This window comes from Fusarium pseudograminearum, chromosome 1, assembly GCF_000303195.2.
Source record: "Fusarium pseudograminearum CS3096 chromosome 1, whole genome shotgun sequence".
NCBI lineage: Eukaryota > Fungi > Ascomycota > Sordariomycetes > Hypocreales > Nectriaceae > Fusarium > Fusarium pseudograminearum.
The window spans coordinates 6,027,991-6,049,176 of record NC_031951.1 but is presented as its reverse complement, the minus strand read 5'-3'; the positions used below and the strand labels follow the sequence as shown (position 1 = coordinate 6,049,176).

The 21,186-nt window shown below is 49.3% G+C and overlaps 7 protein-coding genes across 7 annotated transcripts, besides 2 other annotated features; 5 read left to right on the top strand and 2 right to left on the bottom strand.

The window, feature by feature from the left end:
- Nucleotides 1–11: part of a microsatellite that runs on past the window's edge.
- A 1,845-nt stretch (nt 12–1,856) lies between these two features.
- Nucleotides 1,857–3,576, top strand: FPSE_12344 (uncharacterized protein; the record flags this gene model as incomplete). The annotated part of the gene is made up of 4 exons (XM_009265461.1): nt 1,857–2,093; nt 2,148–2,273; nt 2,328–3,093; nt 3,152–3,576. 4 exons carry the CDS (start codon nt 1,857–1,859, stop codon nt 3,574–3,576), a joined length of 1,554 nt encoding a protein of 517 aa, XP_009263736.1.
- Nucleotides 3,577–7,573: 3,997 nt separating this feature from the next.
- Nucleotides 7,574–9,427, top strand: FPSE_12343 (uncharacterized protein; the record flags this gene model as incomplete). The annotated part of the gene is made up of 1 exon (XM_009265460.1): nt 7,574–9,427. The coding sequence occupies one exon, from the start codon at nt 7,574–7,576 to the stop codon at nt 9,425–9,427; it is 1,854 nt and encodes a 617-aa protein (XP_009263735.1).
- Nucleotides 9,428–11,279: 1,852 nt separating this feature from the next.
- Nucleotides 11,280–11,897, top strand: FPSE_12342 (uncharacterized protein; the record flags this gene model as incomplete). The annotated part of the gene is made up of 1 exon (XM_009265459.1): nt 11,280–11,897. The coding sequence occupies one exon, from the start codon at nt 11,280–11,282 to the stop codon at nt 11,895–11,897; it is 618 nt and encodes a 205-aa protein (XP_009263734.1).
- Nucleotides 11,898–12,380: 483 nt separating this feature from the next.
- On the bottom strand, nt 12,381–14,105 carry FPSE_12341 (uncharacterized protein; the record flags this gene model as incomplete). The annotated part of the gene is made up of 3 exons (XM_009265458.1): nt 12,381–13,461; nt 13,511–13,642; nt 13,696–14,105. 3 exons carry the CDS (start codon nt 14,103–14,105, stop codon nt 12,381–12,383), a joined length of 1,623 nt encoding a protein of 540 aa, XP_009263733.1.
- Nucleotides 14,106–15,096: 991 nt separating this feature from the next.
- FPSE_12340 (uncharacterized protein) lies at nt 15,097–17,515 on the top strand (the record flags this gene model as incomplete). The annotated part of the gene is made up of 2 exons (XM_009265457.1): nt 15,097–15,390; nt 15,461–17,515. The coding sequence occupies 2 exons, from the start codon at nt 15,097–15,099 to the stop codon at nt 17,513–17,515; spliced, it is 2,349 nt and encodes a 782-aa protein (XP_009263732.1).
- Nucleotides 16,685–16,711: a microsatellite.
- A 699-nt stretch (nt 17,516–18,214) lies between the features above and the next one.
- On the top strand, nt 18,215–19,304 carry FPSE_12339 (uncharacterized protein; the record flags this gene model as incomplete). The annotated part of the gene is made up of 3 exons (XM_009265456.1): nt 18,215–18,236; nt 18,292–18,305; nt 18,363–19,304. 3 exons carry the CDS (start codon nt 18,215–18,217, stop codon nt 19,302–19,304), a joined length of 978 nt encoding a protein of 325 aa, XP_009263731.1.
- Nucleotides 19,305–19,732: 428 nt separating this feature from the next.
- Nucleotides 19,733–21,186, bottom strand: FPSE_12338 (uncharacterized protein; the record flags this gene model as incomplete). The annotated part of the gene is made up of 5 exons (XM_009265455.1): nt 19,733–20,066; nt 20,115–20,239; nt 20,385–20,775; nt 20,823–20,932; nt 20,982–21,186. Coding segments are annotated over 5 exons (1,165 nt in total), but the record flags the coding sequence as incomplete, so codon positions are not given.

The following is a 21,186-nucleotide window of genomic DNA, read 5'->3' as shown; positions in this document are numbered from 1 at the left end:
AGGAGGAGGAGCGGAGCGGATCGAGGAACAGTGAACGGGAACGACTAATGATAGGTAGTGATGGATGGGTTAGGTTATTCGGGCGAACCATTGCATTTTCTGGGGTGCAGATTCTGCAACATGCACACGGACGGTTTAGGAAATTCGAGTCTTTGTGAAGCTCGAGTTGGTGTGAAAGTCGTATGACTTTTGGATATTTTGTGTGGATGATCTATCGATTGTGAGACGCTGACATGGATTTTTTAAGAAACTTAAGCTTATAGACTTGGTTAAATCTGAGGCTGTAACCGTAAAGATGAATCTCGAGTCTAGGACTTAATTGTTGAGAGATATCTGTGTGATTGTGGTGTGAGACTGTGAAAGACTCAAGTCGAGTTTCACTCTTCCGCAAAACTCCCACATCCCGTCCCAGGACCTGTATATAGCAGTGCTGAAATATGGGGGCGACAAGTCTCAAGTTCACCCTGTCCAGCATGTCGGCGACATGAATGTAACACTTGGTACACCAAAGCGTCTGACGTTGAACGAGATTCAGGGATGAACGTGACACGATCGCTGTAGTAAATACAAGACAACTACTGTCGCCGATAGATGAGTTGGCTTGACTTGTATATCCGTCAGTAGGTAGGGCAGAGAGACAGAGATGATGATCCATATTAGGCGCGCAAGGGTCCGGGGCCCTTTTTTTTCTTCACTGCAACGGATGCTGATGTTTCCGCTGCTGGTCAGTGACGCTAGAGCATGGAAGACCCGACATCCGAGAGCTTAGGCCATTCCGGATTTTAATTTGGTTCTGTTTCTGTTGTAGGTGGTAGTTAACCTGTTGATGGCATCAAGAGTTGGTGACAGAGAATGCAACAAGATAAATATCAGAGTCAAGTACAAATATCCCAATGCAATATATCCAACACTACCAAACCAGGGATTCTCTTCTTTCTTTTTAACCAAGGTTCGAACCATCTCCAGACCAATCCAGTCCGGTAACTTCAACTGCCGACACTATAACCAAAATCTAAAGTCTGTTAGTCTGTTCGGTATTTATATTGCGACAAGACGATTGGCTGCTCACAATGTTAATCAATTCCAATCATGATGATCTTCATTCAACGGAAAAGACGGGATAGACAAAATGCAAATCTTAGTCTCTTGCTTGGATCACAAGCAGCCCGAGCGCGTCAAAACAACAAAACATCGAATCCTTTCTTGTCCAGGACTGGCTTAGAATGGAAGTATTGTGCGCGCTACTCGGACACCAGCGCCAAGCTAAGACCCGGAGCTGCCTCTTCCCGAGAGACGCTCGCTCTCGCAAAGGCCCAACCTGTTTCAGACAAACAGACTCCAGCAATTTAGACGGTTGAATCAAGTGACACACAGATGGATGAATGCTTGCTTCCCTTTAGCTTTAGGCCGTAAAAGTATCCAGTCCAGTTAGCGGAATAAACAAATGAAACGTAGGTCTACTCGTTCCCTCGGACATTTGTCTATGCGCCATCTTTGACAATGATCTCCATATCTACAACTATCTACAACTACAATATATACATATTCCCCTCTCATGTTCCTCTCTCATATTCTCTTTAGACACTGCTACATCTCCCATGTTGTTTATGTTTAGCAAGTCTTACCGAGTCTTTGTCAATCCCTGATCAAGTTTCCATCCCGTTCGCTGTGGAGACTCCCTTCTGATACACGGCTGATACCAGTCACTTATAACACAATCGCATTCCATATTCGCAAAACTTGAAACCGAAAATTCGAAAAGAGAGAGGCGCCTTTTGATATCTATCGAAAACGTCTCGTTTCTTTCCGATTCCCTATTCTCTGTTCCAAACAACCTCGAGTTCTTCATATTCACTATGCAGAACACTTCAAGTCTCCCCGCCTCACCCGTTGGTGTTAATGTTCAATATCCACAACTCATCCTCGAAGGGAAGCGTACCGGCTATTACATCACATTTACTCTGTTCATCCTCACACTATGGTTGATACTACCAAAGAAGCAAAGATCTCAACTCGAGGTTCCCTTCTACAAGGCTTCCAAGAAGAACTGGATCTTTGATGCTGAAACATTAATTAAAGATAGCTACACAAAGGTTTGTTGTCTTGCAATTGCTGTTCGATACTCCATATGCTTACCTTATTACTAGTTTCGCGATCGAGTATATCAGATCAAGGCCACCGAGGGAGTACAAGTCTTGGTACCTGCAAGCCTAGTTGGTGAACTCAAGGGACTCCCAGAAGATGTCCTCAGCGCAACAGAAGCAGTGTCAGACGTAAACCTCACTTACACCCACACATGTTGGCATTCCATGCTAACGTAACGATAGGCTCTGCAAAGCAAGTACACAAAGTTCTCACCCGGTCACAACGGCGAAACACTTGCACTGTTGATCCGAACAAAGTTGACTCAAAACCTCACCCGAGTTGTGCCTCGCCTCAGAGAAGAGCTGGAGTACATACTAGCCACCGAGTTCCCTGCTTGCGAGGACTGGACGCCTGTGAAATGGCAACCCTTTAGTCTTCGTGCCGTCACCCGCCTGAGCGGCAGAGCTTTCGTCGGCCCCTCCCTCAACCGCGACGAGAAGTGGATGGACACTACCATCAACTTTGCCGTCCACGTCTTTACCGCATGTGTCAAGCTCCAGTTCATCCCAGAGTGGGCTCGACCTGTTGGCCAATATTTCGTGTCAGAGCTACGCCAGATTCGCAAGGATATCAAGATCGCTAAGGAACTGCTTGAGCCTATCCTCAAGGAGCGACTGCAAAACATGGAACTCTCCAACGGCGAGGACGCACCCGATGATATGATCCAATGGCTTCTCGAAGCTCTGCCCGAGGATGAAAAGTCCGATCTTACAACCCAGGCCGAGTTGCAGCTCATCATCGCCGCCGCATCTATCCACACCACGAACAACTTGCTCTGCGAATGTCTTTGTGATCTGGCAGCATACCCAGAAGTCCAAGAGGAACTCCGACAGGAAGCTTATCAGATTCTCGAAGTGGAGAACGGTTGGGAGAGGAAAGAGAGCTTGGCTAAGCTCAAGAAGCTGGACAGTTTCATGAGAGAAGTCCAGCGCCTGAGCGGAAACATCAGTGAGTCCCTTCCTTAGTTCCACTTATCCATATCCACATCCAGCTAACCAACATGCAGCATCTTTTATCCGCAAGGTCATGAAGCCCATCTCTCTCTCCGACGGTACCCAGCTGCCCGCGGGCACAAAGGTCCTCGCCCCCCAAGCTGGCATTGCTCTTGACGAGCGCTATTTCCCCGACCCCGAGCGTTTTGATGCCTTCCGGTTCTACAAGCTTCGCCAAGAGTCAAGTGAGGCCAACCACAGATGGCAGTTCACCTCTCTTGATGACACATACACCAACTTTGGCGCGGGCAAGCATGCATGCCCTGGACGCTTCTTTGCCAACAATGAGATGAAGCTTGTGTTGGCACATTTACTCATCAACTACGACATCCGCCTCAAGCCAGGTCAGGATAGACCCAAGCCAATGACTGTAGTCATGGCCAAGGCACCTTCTCCAGATACAGAACTGGAGTTCCGACGAAGATCACTGGTAGCTTGAACAAGAATGATGAGCACCAATACTTTGATACCCAGTACATTACCTTTTTACTATATAAACCAGTAGACACACGAAGATGTGTGGAAGCATTAGTACATAGAATACTAGCTTTAGAAATAGAAGCTGCCTCTACAAATCTCGGGTCCACCTGTCTGCGTGTTTGTGTTTGTGTTTGTGTTTGGTAGACCCCACCCACAAAAGTAGATCTTTCCCATCTTATCAGATCATGACTGACAGCCAGACCCATTTAGATTCAGGGTTGAGGATGGCGTCGTCTTCCCAGTGGGACAAGTCACCATTGCGAATGTGAAAAATTCAGGATATCAAACTCCTTTCCGTGACCCCTGTCCTGTCAAAGGTTCCCGCGGGCAAAATAACAAACTCTGTCCGTGAAATGAATCCCCCTGACGAGGTTGATGTTTATGGTTGGGGGCAAGCAGGCGGGTTGCATAAAAACCGATACTGATTTAGTGGTTGACATAAATGTTAGATCACATTTAGTGCTTATATAGCCTAAGAATGGTCTAATTATTTCGTCTGAACTTCTTCAAGTCCCTATTTTTTTGCTACCCACCTGACAAGGAAGTAAAGGAGAACAGACACAGGCCAACTCAATTAGCAGGGATGGTATCAATTTACCTGACTGCTGTGCTTGTGTGCTGTACATGCGAATGCCGCAATGGAGAAGTATCCATCCATATGTCGGTGCTACGGCCAGCTGCATTGGCTGAGAAGTACATACATATGTATGTGCAAGGACAACAAAGCAGCTCAACAAGAGACTGTGGGTATTTGATCCCTTCTGCTTCGATCAGTTCCGAGATCGGTCAAGTTGCACATCGTAATTAACGGGATGCATCTAATCTCAACATTCAAGGACATGTCAGGATGTCTCAAGATTAGATTGGATTGATAAAGGTCAATCCATCTGATAACTTTTTTGGCTGGTTTGTTGGGATGATCCGATTGGTGGGGATACATCATTTGACCAGGAGACAAGAGAAAGGGACATTCGGAGCCGGGGTATCCAAGTTTGTGTCCAAGCTAGACTCGGAGCTAGAAGAAAGAAACAGTAATATCTTGTTTGGTGTTGATGTATCAAAGTGAACTGAAAGGAGTGCATGTGACTCTTCCACCATGCCATGTCACTCCTCATACCTACCTAGTGGGTAGCAGAAAAGTTAGCCTCCTAAGTCTTAGGGTATAAAAATAAGTAGTCTAAGAAGCTTAGTCTAAGAGCCATAAGATGTCCTAATAATTTTATCTCTTATGCTTAGCGGTCAATTTTTCTGATACCCTGAGGCCTACCTACAGAAGTGTAACTGCCACTCGGAGTGCATCTTCTGCATCCATAGGTTCGGATAGTTTTCGGAGAAGGATGAAAAAACTCACTCGGCTCCTTGTCAGATTCCAACGAATCTGGTAAAAAGGAATGCGGGGAGAGGGGAAATACTGCGAGGTCACTTTAATCTGATAACAGAGTGCATTATTTTCGTCTGCGGGCGCCCGCCGTCGGTCCTTCAGACGGCATCTTTTTCCTCGGAAAGGCCCACGGAAACGTTCGGTTCGGCCATCGGACGGGATGATATCCGCTTACTACGCAGGCTGTACTACAACGCTGAACCCGATCAACGGGTAAGAGGATGTCTACCCGGTTCCTATACGCAGTAATTGTATACTCTGTAACCTGGCTTGGAACTCCTAACAGCAGGGCGCAGTCCTGACTATGTTCAATTTAATTACAATAATTGTTGAGGAATTGACATGCCACAATCGCGGAGAGAGACGGTACCCTTTCAATGGCAAATGTCTGTGATGGCCTGACCCGTAGCTGGGAACCGTTGTCTCATTGACTCGGTTAGATAAACGCCTGCCGTGACTGGTTGATTCCAGGTCCCAAACCCCTGTTTTTTTCTGACCAAAGCCTAGCATCAGTAGCCGACAGAGCCTCATGACTTTGATGAATAGAAGAGCTGCATTGTTGATAAATGAACCGAAAAGATCCGAATAAGAAGACACAGCTCGTATGATGCGCACGTGTGTGCCGTTGACCCCTTGGACCGTAGTTTACAGCACTGTGTTGGTCTGATCATGTTGAGATTGGGCGTGTATTATCCCCAAGAATAATAAGGTCATTCAGGGACATGCCGATCTTTCACAGTGAGATATGGTGGTGTCGGAGAGACCGGTTCAGCTTTGAGAGTTATGCAAGTGTCCTTACCCTAGAACCAACTTTGGATATTCTAGTTTTTCTAGCTGCTTGTTCTATGCACTGGCTGGATCGAATTATCCGATTGTATAATTATTAGTGTCCGTTTTGTCCTGTCAGTCAATTCACATAGACATCATATTGCAACGTTGGTCTTCGATATCGGACTCGATGGCGAGATCTGGTGACGTTGTGGAGTTGATTGATTGCTCAGGATTTGCACAAATCTGATCTTGATGTGTCAGAACAAAGAAATAATCAACGAGTGGCTGATTGATAAGGGGGGCCAAGAGCCGATGAGCCAATTAGAAAATGGGTTTGTGCAAGTCGGCCTCAGGGTATCAGAAAAATTCACCGCTAAGAGCATAAGAGACAAAATTATTAGGGCAGCTTATGCCACTTAGACTAAGCTTCTTAGACTACTTATTTTTTACCCTAAGACTGGGTCGGGTATTGTTGCACAAACCGGTCACTGGATCGGCAAGCATTAGCTCATAACCCGTCATGGAAGAGAATCAGAGGGAAACTCTTTGCCAAATACCTGTCGATAAAGGATAATACAGTGGCATAATTATTGACTGGAGGGTGCATATCTTTGTCTTTGTGAAAGTGCGGGCCTTGGATAAATGTTATTGAACCAAGGTTTGAATGAGACATGTCTTGCACAGTACGGATTGATTACAGCATGTGAGACAAAGCACTGACTGACTGATTGATTAAGCATTGATTGATAACGAAATTAGACATCATCACTGTTCATTTTACTCTCCTGTTTCGGTGCTTTGAGTTTGGTCAATAACCCTGTGTAAACTCTCGAACCTCCTATTTGATCATCACATCTAAGCAATTACCTGCCACGCATTCATCTATCGTCACGTTCTGGCATGATCTGTTGTGTAATGCGCCAAATCCACACCAGCTTTTAGAGGGGCTAGAATCGCTTGGGGCCGGGCAGGGACTTTCTCGAGTTCGGGTTCTGTTATCCTGGGGCTGGCTGGCTGGGCCTAGGACCTGGACCTGGATCTAAACCTGGGCCTGACTCTGAGCCTGGGGAAAGGAGAATAAACCGGGTGACTGGATTTGCGACGTTATCTTATTATCGCGTGTACCTGAGCTGAGATGAGCATCGTGCTGTCAAATGGCCTGATCAATACCTGTACTCTCTTCTAATACCTGGTATTCCTTTAGACATGTTTGATTAAACACTTTATCGTAGGTATAAACTGATAAGATAATCAAATCCACTGGCAACTTACTGCCAGGTTAGTGACACGCCCCCCAACAGTGCCAATGCAAAGCACCTAATGGATAGCCCCACGGTGGAGATTCCCCCAACCCGCATCGGCGCACTATCCATGGCAATGGCAACAGCAGCAGGAGCTGGATTGGATTTTTTAAAACCTCCCGCCCGCTCTCGGCCGCTACCACTTGTATTTGAGTCTTTTGCCCCCTTCAGCTTTCCCGAGCTTCTTCTTTCCTCACAAGAGACTTTATTGTTACACTTTCTTATCGGTCAATTGCATCTGCAACTTGTCAAACTTTACGAAACCTACAAATATCATACACCTACCTCTCAGACGACAGCACTTGCAATCCCTGTCTGTTGCTGCTGCTGCATCGTCATGCTTTTTGAGTCCTGACGTCGCCAATAACGAACCATATTATATTTTCGCGAAAATCGTCACAATTTACTCGTTGCGAAGAGCTTTTCAACAACACCTACACCCGGCACTTCGGCTCCTCAACAACAACTTCCAGCGGGTGGCTCATAAACACATTTGGCCCATCATGACTGCTCCTGCTATTCGAATTGACGGCATCGTCAACCCCGCCACTCAACCCCAACACGAACTCATCATGGCTGAGGGTGCTCCTTCAATTGCACCCTCGCTAACCTACTCGGACGATTCCGACTCCCAAGAAGATGAGCCAGTCATCCCTCTCGAGCGTCGCCGTCGTGCATCTACACGCTTGATTGCCCAGAATGCCCGAGACATTCAGCGAATCACTGGTGAGACACCAGCCGAGTACATGGGCCGATGCTGTGGTGGTGCTTGCTGTATGAGCGACCGAAACAACGTCGAGTACGAGGAGGTTCCCCTGCCCGACAACGATGCTTTCAAGTCACTCGGACTTCGGCTCGAGAAGATTCCTGCCGACCTGACTGGCATCATCCCTATGCCTGAGCAAACTGTCTTTTTCACCTCAATTCCTCGGCCGACTTCTTCTCCTTCCGACTCAGCTGTCTCGCTTGACTCAGATTCCGAGTCTTCCCCTTTGTCCTCTTTCTCCAACAAGAACAACTACTTAGTTCCTGGTCCTGGATATGAGGGTGTTGACACCACCATTCAACCCCCTCGATTCGTCCAGCCTCATCCTCCCCACAACGTGTACCCAGCCAAGATCCACAACACCCGTGAGCTCACCAAGCCTGGTGCCGAGAAGCGAACTTTCCACTTCGATCTTGATATCACCGACTATCCTCCTGAGGAAGTTTTTGACTTCAAGGTTGGTGGCGCCATTGGTGTTATGGCCCCTAATGACGAGATTTCGGTTGACGAGATTCTTGATGCTCTTATGATCCCACGCTTCCAGCGCGACAAGCCTGTTCTCATGAAGACAACCAAGGGTCGCTGGCCTACTGTCTGGGGCGACGAGAAGGCTCGCGAGCTTGTCACTACACGCCGTGAGCTCCTTACATGGACCACCGATATTCAGTCTTACGCTCCCACTAAGGAGCTGCTCCGTGTCATTGCGGAGCATGCTACCGCTACCAACGAGAAGAAGATCCTCGAGTATCTCTGCTCTAATGAAGGTGCCAGCATCTTCTCTGACTTCCGTGGTGGTCCCCACACCACCCTCTCTCAAATTCTTAACGCGTTCCCTAGCTCTCATCCTCCTATGGATCAACTTCTCTCTGTCCAAGCCCAGCTTATGCCGCGATTTTACTCTCTCTCCAACGACCCTACCGAATCATACACCCTCCGAGAACACGCCCAGCGTCGCTTGATCGAGATTGCTGTCACGGTCCATGACTCCATGGATTGGCGACGTGGCTGCCGTGCCGGTGTTGGATCTGGATTCTTTGAGCGACAGGCTCATAAGTTCATGAGAGCCCAAGCTGCTGGTGAACGCTCCCCTCAAATATTCATCCCCATGTTCAAGGGTTTAATGGCCAATCCCCTGGCCAAGCAATTCAACTCGGACGGTCCTATGCTTCTGATCGGTGCTGGTGTTGGTATCGCCCCATTCCGTGGCTTCGTCCAGCGCCGTCTCAAGCAGGCCAACTGTGCCAACAAGGTTTGGGTCCTTCAAGGTATCCGGGATTCACTGGTGGATGAGATCTACAGTGGCGAGTGGGGCGTCCATGAGGAGGAGGTGAAGCGTGTCGTTCAGAGCCGAGTTGGTACTGGCAAGTACGTGCAAGAAGAGGTTATGAACCAGTCTGACCTTGTCTGGTACATCATCAACTCTTTGGACGGCCGTATTTTTGTGTGCGGAAGCAGCAAGGGCATGGGTGAGGGTGTCGAGGATGCTCTTTGCGACGTCGCTATGGAAAAGGGCAACCTGGAGCGTGAGGAGGCGCGCAACTTCTGGCAGCTCAAGAAGGAAGAGGGCAAGTACATCTCCGAGACATGGTAAATGTCGAAACAAACGGGGCAACAAAAAAGCTTGGATATGTTTTTTTTCATGCGATGGGGAATTGGCGGTGCAAGGGCATTGTGACAAAACTCGAGAATGCAGGCCGACACAGTTTAGAAGGCTGCTGCACAAGCGAGAGGGATAGCATATGGCATTTTCTGATTCGAGAGGAGAGGAGCATTGGGCATAGTAACGGCGTTATAGGTTTACGGGTTTGGGTGGCTATCTGCTCTTGCGGATTGTATATTGACTATTTCCTTTATGGAAAATACCCTTAGCGGCAGGATAAAGATGATCAAAGCGCTTATCTTGCCCTTTTTGATATATGAGATTTATAAATTCAATTGCTTGAATATTGAAGTGTATATATAGATACCGGTGGTGCCACTTGTTGAATTCCTTCATCCTTCCTTACCTTGACTGAAATTGGTGCGTGTGTTTCGACTTGAATTAGTTTTCAATAGCACTACACAAAGATCTTCACTATTTCTACTAACCTATTGACGGGTATACGGGCTACTGGGTAGCAGAAAAGTTAACCTCCTAAGTCTTAGGGCACAAAAATAAATAGCCTAAAGGCTATAGCTTTTATAGCATAAGGTGTCCTACTAATTTCGTCTCTTATGCTCTAAACGGCCAACTTTTCTGATACCCTGAGGACGGGATAGTCTATATGCTGTGGACGTTTAATCCCTCTACAGTGTTGCACATACTCTTGGTGAGTACAATGTGTTCCTGTCACCCATGACGCCAGACTTCCCTTTCTGGCGACTGGCCCAGTCTGATAGGCTCGGCACTCGCTTGTATGCGGAAGTGGGATGCAAGGGTCCGAAGCCGTGTTTTTGTCAGCGGAATAAATGTTTCGGCTTGCTTCATAGATCTCGCGCGCGCGTATTGTCAATCACGGCGGTCTAGCTTAGGTAGCATGAGAGAAATCTGGGGTTAAATTCCAATGGCGTTCTATCGGAATGCATACCTGACTCAGGGTGCGGGAGTAAAGGTTTTTTTTTTACCCTAGGACGAGGAGGGGGTTTCTAAGCAATCAGTAATAGTTCGCGTGGGATGAACTGGGCTCCCGTTGCATGTAAAGTTTCAATCTATTTCTAAGTACCTAGAGTGTATCACTAGATGATAGAGTCTGTAGCGGTGAGTTGTATATCTGAGTTTGATAACACGCGATCTCCACTTGATATGGCTGCAACCACATGAATATGGCGCAATCATGTTTCCGTTAATTCACAAGAATAGACCTCATGAGATGTGTATCAAGTCCATGATTCTTGCCACAAATTATTGATTATCGATTGATATCTACTTCGTTATGAATCTAAAGTCTTTAGAAAAAAAAGAAAAGAAAAAGAACATCGTGATCGCTTCAGGGTAGCCTCGATAGTTCCGAGTCTATACCCTTTTGAGACTATATATCCGGCTGAATAATGTTTATGCAATCCCGTCCGACCTAGCGCGCGCGAGTGAAAAAGGTGCGAGCGGGTGGCTGACCAACATACTAACTCAATCAGTATAAGCCTGTACCTGACTGATGCAATTCTGGTGGTGCATCATTAGTCAGTGGAGGTTACAATCGACAGAACCGGCAGGGTCTGAAGTCTTTTTCTCTCTTGCGCGATTGGGGACTAAACTTGTCAATGGAGGGGTTCAAACATGCCGAGCGGGGCAGCATAGTTGAATAGTGCCGTTCGTAGCTTAATAAAGATTTGTTATGTGAGGGAGATATTGCTATATATTCGTCTTGTTCCCCGTTGTCTGTCCCATCTCGTCCTCATCTCAACTCACTTACATACACCACTTACACTTACACCTACACCCTATAACCAACCAACCATCTCTCACAATGGCCGCCAAACTCTCTGCCAACGCCCTCATCGAGCTGGCCAAGAACCGCCGCTCTTACTACGCTCTCTCCAAGAACCTCCCCATCCCTACCTCGCGCATCACCGAGCTCGTCAACCAGACCACCCTCGAGAGCCCCTCATCCTTCAACTCCCAGACCAACCGTGTCGTCGTCCTCTACGGCGCTGAGCACGACAAGCTCTGGGACATCACATCCGATGCCCTCCGTGCCATCGTCCCCGCTGAGGCCTGGGAGGCCACTGCCAACCGTGTCTCCGGCTTCAAGAACGCCGCCGGAACTGTCCTCTTCTACGTCGACAACACCACCATCCAGACCTTCCAGGGCAAATTTGCCATCTATGCCGACCGCTTCGAGCCCTGGGCTGTTCAGTCCGCTGCTATCCAGCAGTACCTTCTCTGGACTGCTCTCGAGGCCGAAGGCCTCGGTGCCAACCTCCAGCACTACAACCCTCTGATCGATGAGAAGGTTGCCGAGACCTGGAAGATCCCCTCCACCTGGACCCTCAACGCTCAGCTCGTCTTCGGTGCCAAGGAGGGTGAGGCTGGCCCCAAGACATACGTCCCTCTTGAGGAGCGTGTCAAGGTCTACGGCGCTTAAACATTATATAAAAGCTTGCAAGAAGTCAATTGGATTAGGGATGGGAACCTGCATTTTTAGCGAACAGTTAGCATTTAGAGATAGAGTATAGAAGCTCACCATTCCTGTAATGGACAAACAAAACTATTGTTATCAACATCCAAAATGTTCTTTTTCTATTGATGCGTTTGTGATGCACTGACTATTAACTTATTAGTAGAAACACCTGTAAGTGGTTTGCATAAAAACCGGTACTGATTTAGTCATTGACATAAATATTAGATCACTCTTAGTGTATATATGGCCTAAGATGGACTAATGATTTCGTCTGTTCTGCTTCAAGTCGGGTATGCCACGTATTTGGACGAAAACTACACATTGCAGCAAGTCTAATGAAATGTAAAACGCTTCATGAGCTGATGAATTATATAGAGAGCTATACAATTATATGTAAATGTCCAAACGCTCAACTGGGATTTTGTTCTTTATACAACATGCATTACTTTACTCAACCACCCTTCCGAGGGCTTGTCCCATCTTTACTTGCTGACCCTTCTCCACCGCCCAGTCCCAGCCAATGTGCTGGTTGTTCTCACCCACCTTGTTTGCAGGTGCCTCAAATACGAGTACGATGGTACTGCCCAGCTGGAAGCCACCCATCTCCTCACCGCGTCGAAGTGCATGGCCTCTCAAAATAGGGCTAGCAGCCTCATATGTTGCTTCGGCAAATCCTTGGTATACCTCACCCCTGTTGGCCGCCTCTTCAGCTGCCCGATCCGCCGCTGTGTCAGTCAACAGGCTGTTAGTTCGCAGTTCCTTATCAAAGTTGACGACGATAGAGCCAACGTTGGTTGCACCGACTGGAACATAGCTGAAGAAACCCCAACGCCAGCGACCCAAAAGTACCACACGCTCGTTGAGGGTAAAAAGACCAGGTAGGGTTCGTTGCAGATACGGGGACACGCTGTAAAGTTCTCCGGCGAAGTGGCGGCGACGGTCGACGACCCAGTTGGTGGGAGAGTGAAAGCGGTGGTAGTCGCCAGGAGCCAAGTAGATAACTGCGTAGTAGAGGGCTGTTGTCTTATCCGGTGATACAACATCGTACCAAGGTCGCTCACCCAGAGCCAGTTCAGCACTCACTTCGGAAACCGTGCCAGGGGATGCGGGCATGGACTCATCCTTCACTGAAGGGCCGCGTTTTCCAGTACCGGAAAGGAGATCGGGAAGAGTGTACGAGATGCCGTTGACCTGAGCAAATTCCGCATCCTGCTTGACAAGGGCTTCCTCGTCTGATACATCGGTAGAAGCCAGGCTAGTCGCAGGTGTAGAAGTGCCTGAAGTGCCTGAAACGCTTGCAGGAGGTGTGTTCTTTCCAAGGAGAGCATCGATGCTGTAGGTCATACCCTTGACTTGCTCGATGTCACCGCCTTGGATCTGACCGTATTGGAGGACCTTGCCATCAGAGGGGCAGACGAGAGTATGAGGATCTTGGTCGAGAGGTCGAGCACCGGGTTTGAGAGTACGGTAGAAGAAAGATGCGAGGTTGGGATAAACGTGGAGATCGGGTTCGGCGACTTCGTCAAGACTGAGCTCGTTAGCATGAGTTTGCCACCACATTGGCGGGGGCAACAAACTTGACACCGAAAACCCAAGAATACAGCTTGAAACCAGGGACTCGAAGGTAGTAAGGAATAGTCAACTCATTGAATCGACCCCAGAGTCTAGAGATGGCTTTCAGGGGCAGAGTTGACATGACCTGGACTTGCCTGAACTCGAGTTAGCATTGACCGAGGTATAGGGGCAGAAATAGTCGACGTACCAAGGACCGTCAGGACGAATTCTGGCACGCTTTTTGGGCGTTCTAGTACCCTCTTGTCCATCTTCCATCTCAATTCTCTCCTTCTCACGAGAAGAGACCTTGTAAAATTGGACGAGACCGAGGAACCCAACACCTAGACCGACAGGGATCTGGTACCATTGGATTTTGGAGTTGCGCATGGCCTCACCAAGGCGCTGAGAGAATCTCGGTCTCTTGCCCGAGTTGGAGGCGAAGGTTCGAATTGAAGAGGCCGAAGGCCGTGCTAGGCATCGCGATTTCGTCAAGGCTTGGAGCATGTGTCGCGAAGCAGATGGCGAACCACAGGTTGCATAACGACCGTGGGTATAGAATGAGTTGCGGAGCATGTGACTGCCGAGTTGGGAGGAGCCATGACCAAGGGTTGGAGCCATAGCGGGCAGAGACAAGCGACAGCGATAACGCTGCCGACTTGGAGTCGTGGGCTGTCGCAGAGAAGGGGAGTTGAATTGAGACAGATCAAGTCTCTCAGAATTGAGTCAATTGGATTTTTGACGGGATGTTGACGTCAAAATCCAACGATGACGATGGGCTGCGACTTGCTCAAGCTTCCAGTTAGTTAGTCGCACACATCTTCTTGGGTAGGTGGGCTGTAGGTCTCGGACAAAAGACGCCGACCGCCGAGAATTGATTTTTTGAGTGTCTTCTCGAACAAGCTCAAGTGGGAAGGGATGAACAGATGTGGGTAAGACTGGATGAGCAACTTGACCAATAAACAGTCCAACTCAGCGATGAGCAACTCCAACTAAGACAAGAGTACGTACCTGCCTACCGACCGACACCGCAATTGCTCAAGCACCCGTCCAACACCCCAGGCCTACGTTACCTGTACCTGAGAAGCTTAGCTTACCTAGTAGCTTTAGTAGGTACCTGAGGTAGGTACGGATAAGACCCCAAATGGCAAAAGGCCACCCTGACCACTATCCAGGTTGATGAACCATCACTTCCATTTATCGCTCCTTTCTCTCCGCAAAAGCGTTGCCTTTTTCAGGGCCAACAAACAAATACACTGCTCCAACCCTTACCACAGCTTCTACAGCATTCACTCTTCATCTGTTGCGCATCATTTCGAATACTGATCTTTGCTTCACTCGCCGCCATACCTTCTCCCTTGACATGCGACCCGTTTAGTGTTAGTAAGACGACACAAACCGACGTCAGTCAATAAGTCGCTACTTTCTTCAACTTGAGGGACGGGCTTTTATGTTGTCGACCACCGATATATATGTTCTTGCACCATAAATCTATTCGACGTCGATCCGTCGCATTCTTCATTCTTAGTCGCCGCTCCTTCACTCCGACATTTCGGACTACTTCATTCACCCTTAGCTTGCCTCGGCGTGGCATGCTACTAGCTTGATCATCATGGCTTCTATGCCTTCCGCGACTCGTCCTGAGGACGATAAATCTACTACCACCACGCCTTCACCAGCTGACGGACAAACTGTAAACTTACAGGTTTTGTCACCGTCTGTTGGCGTGACCCGACCACTGCTGTTTCCCAGTCTTGCTGCCAATACTACAGTCAAACAGCTCAAGGACAAGATTCGACAGACCCTCCCCTTGCGCCCAGCCGATGAGAACCAGCGCTTGATTCACCGCGGACGCGCCATCGTTCGCGAGTCTGACACCTTGCTTGACATATTTGGCGCAGATGTGGTATGTTTCTTACAATTACACCGTTGACCATGGATCAACCAACTAACTGCTTGACTTTCCCTTGCTATAGATTCGCAACCCCGAGCAACAGACAATCCATCTTGTTATTCGCGATGTGCAAGACAGCCAATCCTCAGCCGCACCCGCACCTTCTGCGCCTTCATCACTTCCTGCTCCCGCCTCAGCACCATCGTCAGGTCCCAGCCCGACCGCTCCTGCCCCGCCAACGAATCCTCTGCGAGCACAACCTCAACACCATCAAGCTCATGTCCCAGGATATCAGATACCTTGGCGAAATTCGATGCCCCCGACTTCCAACCCTTTCCCTCAGCCACGCATGCCGTCACCCTCTCCATCTCATACCCCTGAGCAAGCTGCGGCCTTCCAGCATCACCATCAGAACATGACACAGTGGCTGAACAACCTTCAGCGAGAAGCTATGAACAGGGCTATTAACAATAATCAACGCACAAGAGCTCAAATGGGAATGCGCGGTGTTGGGGATAACGGCCCAGGAACTGTTCCAGTAGGGGACGGTAGCGGTCGAGCAAGCCCTGCCCCAGTCCCAGGCCAAACCATATATCGCGAGCATGTTGGACCAAACGGGCACACGTACCAGGTCGAGACTGTCATACGAACTGGAGGAAGTGGGCAACAGGGGAGCAGTGGTGCCGCGGCCTCTATGTCACCAGTCGATGTACATAACATCATTCGGAGTGCTGATATTAACCAATCTGCGTCAGCAGTGGCTAGTGCAATGCAGCGGAGTGCTTCTAGCACTTCTTTACATAACCGTCCTTTGGCACAACCCGGAGCACCGGCACCTGTTTACCCACATGGGTATTCTATCATGTCTAGCAGACGGGGGACCCCCGAGCCCGCTTCTGCTCGACTTGCTCCCACTGCAGCTTCTCGAAGTTCTCAACCAAGGCAGGGGCCTGAGGTGTACATTCTCTCATCACCCGAAGGCCCTCGAGCTTTGTTGTTCAATAATACTAGTTCTGAGGCGTATTATACCCCACGGCTTCGAACTCAAACAAGTCTCCAGCAACTCCAGCAATTCCAACAAATTCAGCAACTCCAGCAACTGCGTCAAACCGTGATCGGTCCAACTCAGGAGACTGGAATTGACCAAATGCAACAGAGACATCACCACCACCACCATCATCATCATAATCCTCGCCCCCCTATGGCAGCGAATTACTTCAACCAACTTCAGGCGCAACCGCAGCCTTTGCGTGTCAATCAACGTCTACAGCCTCTGCCTCAACAGCCTGTGCTCCAGGACCAAGATCAGCCCCAGCCTCAGCCCCAGCCTCAGGTCCAAGGCCAAGGTCAAGTTCAGAATCAAGGCCAGGAAGCGGAGCCTGGGGCGTTCATGGGCCCCTTGATGCATCGAGGTAACCCGCCGATGGCAGCACTTCCGCCACTACTTATGCAGCTGTGGCCTCAGATTTGGCTTCTGTTCCGTTTGGCCTTGTTTGTTTGGTTCTTTACTTCTCCTGATGCGAGCTGGTACCGATGGTTTACCATTATTGTGATCGCTGTATTCATCTTTGTGCTCAGTACTGGCGTTTTTAACGGAGTTCCAGATCACGTTTGGCGACCTCTGGGACGACACCTAGAGAACTTGATTCCCCTGGAGCCAAGGCCTCAACAGGGCGTTGCCGTGCCAGAGCAGCGTAACCAGCAGAACCCGCAGCCCAGACCGAACCCTGATCCTACTGAGATGGCAAGGCGGCTTGTAGAGCAGCACCAAGGACCAGACAATTGGATTCTGTCCCAAGTTAGACGTCTGGAGAGAGCTGGTCTCTTGTTTCTAGCAAGTATTGCACCAGGCGTTGCAGAAAGGCATATTGCCAATCTGGAAGCAGCAGCGCGAGCTGAAAGGGAGCGCGTAGAAGCTGAAGCGAGAGAAGCCGAGGCAGCAGCAGCAGCCGCGGCGGCTCAGAATGATGAAAACAACGAAAACCCGGCTGAGAATGAAGGTGAAGGGACAACTACAGGTACTGAGACAGATCAAGCGGAGAGGGCACCGGAGAATCATGAAAGATTACGAGGAGAGCAGGGAGTTCAGGAGGGCAATCAACATGGCGAGCACAGGGAACCACTTGTTCACCTGTAGGGATTCGGGTGTAAGAGAGATATGTCTTTTGGTCGAAATGAGTTGCATGCGTTCAGATGAGATGTGAGACGAGTGGAAAAAGTTTATACCAACGTGTCAGGCACGGCAGATGCTGAACCGTGGGGAGATACTGGAGTTGATGGTGTTCCATTTCTTTTGTTTCGTTCCTCTTCATGGAAAACTCGTTCCAGAAGGCAGATGGGCTCAGGCCCTTGTGTTGATTTCCCATCCATTAGCTAGCGCTTCTTTAGAGAGAGAGCCTGCCTGTTTAGTCTATTTTTATGCTGGTATTGCTGATAGGCCAGAAAGCAAGTACCGATAGCGGTTGATTTGAAGCAAGTAATTAATAATTTTGACTTGATTCTGTTGAAATCTTATTGTAGCACCCGCTACCTAGACAGGAATGTTGACAGCGCGACCATGATGTCGTAGCTTTGTTGCTGCCTCGAATTCCTTATCTTATCAGTGGGGGATGATATCAGACATCGTCTGGCTTGGAGCTTCGTGTTCAGCCTATGAAGCTTCAAGATCGTCATTAACTTTGCGGAGCATTTCCTCACAACACCAATACCCAGGACACCCATACAGTGAACAACGTACTCTGACGAAGAGGAGACAAACTATCTTTCTTCCAACACGCTATTTTATAATCCTTGGAAGCAGCTGAAACTTGCCGGAAACGTTACACTTGTTGCTACAATGAGTGGTGGATGGAATACCAGTTAGTCTCCTTTCTCTTCCTGTGTCTATCAAATTGCTAACCTGAGCTACTCTAGTTGAATCCGATGCGGTACGAGGTGGAATCTTCGCTCGTTGATCTCTCCGAAAGCTAACACAGAGAAAACAGGGTGTTTTTACCTCCCTCATCGAGAACCTCGGCGTCAAAGACGTCCAATTCGAAGAACTCCTCACCCTCGACCCATCCGAGCTTCTCACCCTGCATCCCGTCTACGGCGTGATATTCCTCTTCAAGTACCCGACCGATCAACCATATGCGACACCCGAGGGACCCCGCGACGGCTCCTTCGATCACGCCGCCTCCGAGAACATCTTCTTCGCCGCACAGACGATCCAGAATGCCTGTGCTACACAGGCCCTCCTCAGCGTGCTGCTGAACAAGACGAACGATGTCGAGGTAGGCGAGCAGTTGGGCGACTTTAGAGAATTCACCATGGTGCTGCCACCTGAGTTCCGCGGTGAGGCGCTTAGTAACTCTGACCTCATCCGGGAGGTGCACAACAGCTTTGCTCGCAGCAGCCCCTTTGCCGACGAGACGGATAAGACGGGCGCAGAGGCGGAGGATGCCTTCCATTTTATCGCCTACACACCTATCAATGGCACACTCTATGAGCTCGACGGCCTGCAACCCGCTCCCATTTCTCACGGTGCCTGCAGCTCTGAGGATTTTTCTACAAAGGTCGTGGACGTTCTCCAGCGCCGAATCGCACGATACGATAGCACCGAGATCCGATTCAACCTCCTCGCCATGTGCCGAGACCTGCGACAGCGAGCGCGAGACTTTGGCGACGAGGAGCTGTTGGCGCGGGAAGAACGCAAGCGACGAGACTGGATGTTTGAGAATGCTCTGCGACGACACAACTTTGTTGGTTTTGCGGGTGAGGTGATGAAGGGCGTCGTGCGTAGCAAGATTGCCGAGGGCGGTGATGCCGCGTGTGACAAGTGGGTAAAGGAGGGCCTGGAGAGGAGGAAGAATGCGGAGCAAGCTTACAGAGGCCGAGCAGGAGCTGGTGGCGGCGACGGAGATGGTGATGTTGATATGGGTGCTTGAAATACTTAATGAACTCGTCGTGGCGGGATGGAGATACCATATTATATGACCGGGTTTTATGAACGAGCGTGGCTGACACTTCATGATAGAGGTTATGCGTTAAAGACAAGAAGAAAGAGCCCCATTCTGTTATGGGATAAGAAAAATGATATATACAATCATATCTCATTTCATACGTTTCTACATGACATTTAACATCTCAGTATTTGTCCTTTTCTGATTACAGTCCACCCCTTTCATCGAGTTGGTCGACCGTATTATCGACACTGCGTTCATATACCGCTTTTTAGGACCTTGCCGTCTACCATTCTGCCATTCTCATCCAGAAGCACATGTTATTTCTTTCGACATTCCAAAAATGAAGAAATAGCTCTCCTAAATGGTCAGTACAGAGAATGGAAAGGGCCACGAGCAATATCCCTTCTGAATCAGCGTGCCCATCCACCGGGAGGAGGGGACATAGGGGGCTCGTCTTTGGCAGCAGATGCCGCAGACGCCGCGGACGCAGCCGCGGTGGAGCTGCTGTGATCGCGGCGCTCGGCGTAGTTGAGGTCTGTCATCGCATGCTCGGATCCGGAGGGTTGGTCGTCTTCGTCAGGGCTTCCGCGGCGTCGGATGGCGCGGACGAACCAAGGCGCACGACCAGAGCCTTTCCAGGTCCAGTACTCTTTGAGGTCGTACTCGCTGGGCTCGAAGTAGCCGCGAGACACAAAGACGACAATGCCAACAAGGCCATTGAGAACGGCATAAACGAAAACACCGCTGATCGGGATTAACATATAAGATGAAGGAAGGAAGTGGAAGACTTACGCGATGAGACCGTAAGCTACACTGTAGCTGAAAGGAATAAAGGTCATGACCACAAATGAAGGAAGAACATCGCCAATGTAACGCCAGTTGATCTGGGTGATTTGTCGAATCATCATGCAGCCGACCTACTCAAATTGTTAGTTCTGTCGCTGGTAAAGTGAGAGATGAGACGGAACGTGCCATAATCAATGTACAACCAGTCGCCCACGGTGGGACAGATGCAAAGATGGGCGCAAAGAAGACTGACACGAAGAAGCAAATACCAGTCACCATGGCAGTCAAGCCAGTCCTTCCACCTTCGGCAATACCTGCACCGCTCTCGATGAAAGCGGTAACGGGAGAGCTTCCTAACAAAGCGCCAACGGAGATGAAGGCAGCATCAGTGCAGTATGCAATAGTAGAACGGGGAAAGTCGCCATCGCGAGGGTTGACGACACCGCAGAAACGAACCATGGAGTAGAGAGTGGCAGTCGCATCGATGATGTCGACATAGAGAAATGTGAACAAAGCGAGGGCGAAATGAGAGGCTGAGCCACCAAAATTCCAGTCAAGTGCGTTGAGGGTTTTCTCGATGGGATGCCAAGCAACGACTTGCTTGAAGAACTCATATCGGTGATCTCCATCTGCGTCATCAGGGAAGAAGGTAAAGGAAGTGCCGCGGCTATATGTTTGTCAGGAGATGTTGACAGAACAAGAAGGAGTACGTACGGCCAAGACGTGATAGAGACAATGGTGATGCCAATAATGAGGGCATACTTGACACGGAACGCCATCAGAAAGGAAGTGACAATACCGCCGCAGAAAACTGCGATCCAGAGCTGTCCTGATTAGCTCATGAGCTTTAGATCACAAGTCCATTCAACTCACCTTGGGGCTCGTCATTACTCCTTCTTGGCATATCCCCTTTTCGTCCCGCATCTCATTAGGACAGCCCCCGAGAGCAAGGGGAGTGGCATCTCCACCAGTGATTGCGCCGATTCCAGCAGAGTACGAGAGTCCAATTTCAGTGAGGAAGAAGCCGATACCAACACCCGTGGCAGTCTTGATAGTGGCGGGGATCAGCTTGACGAGC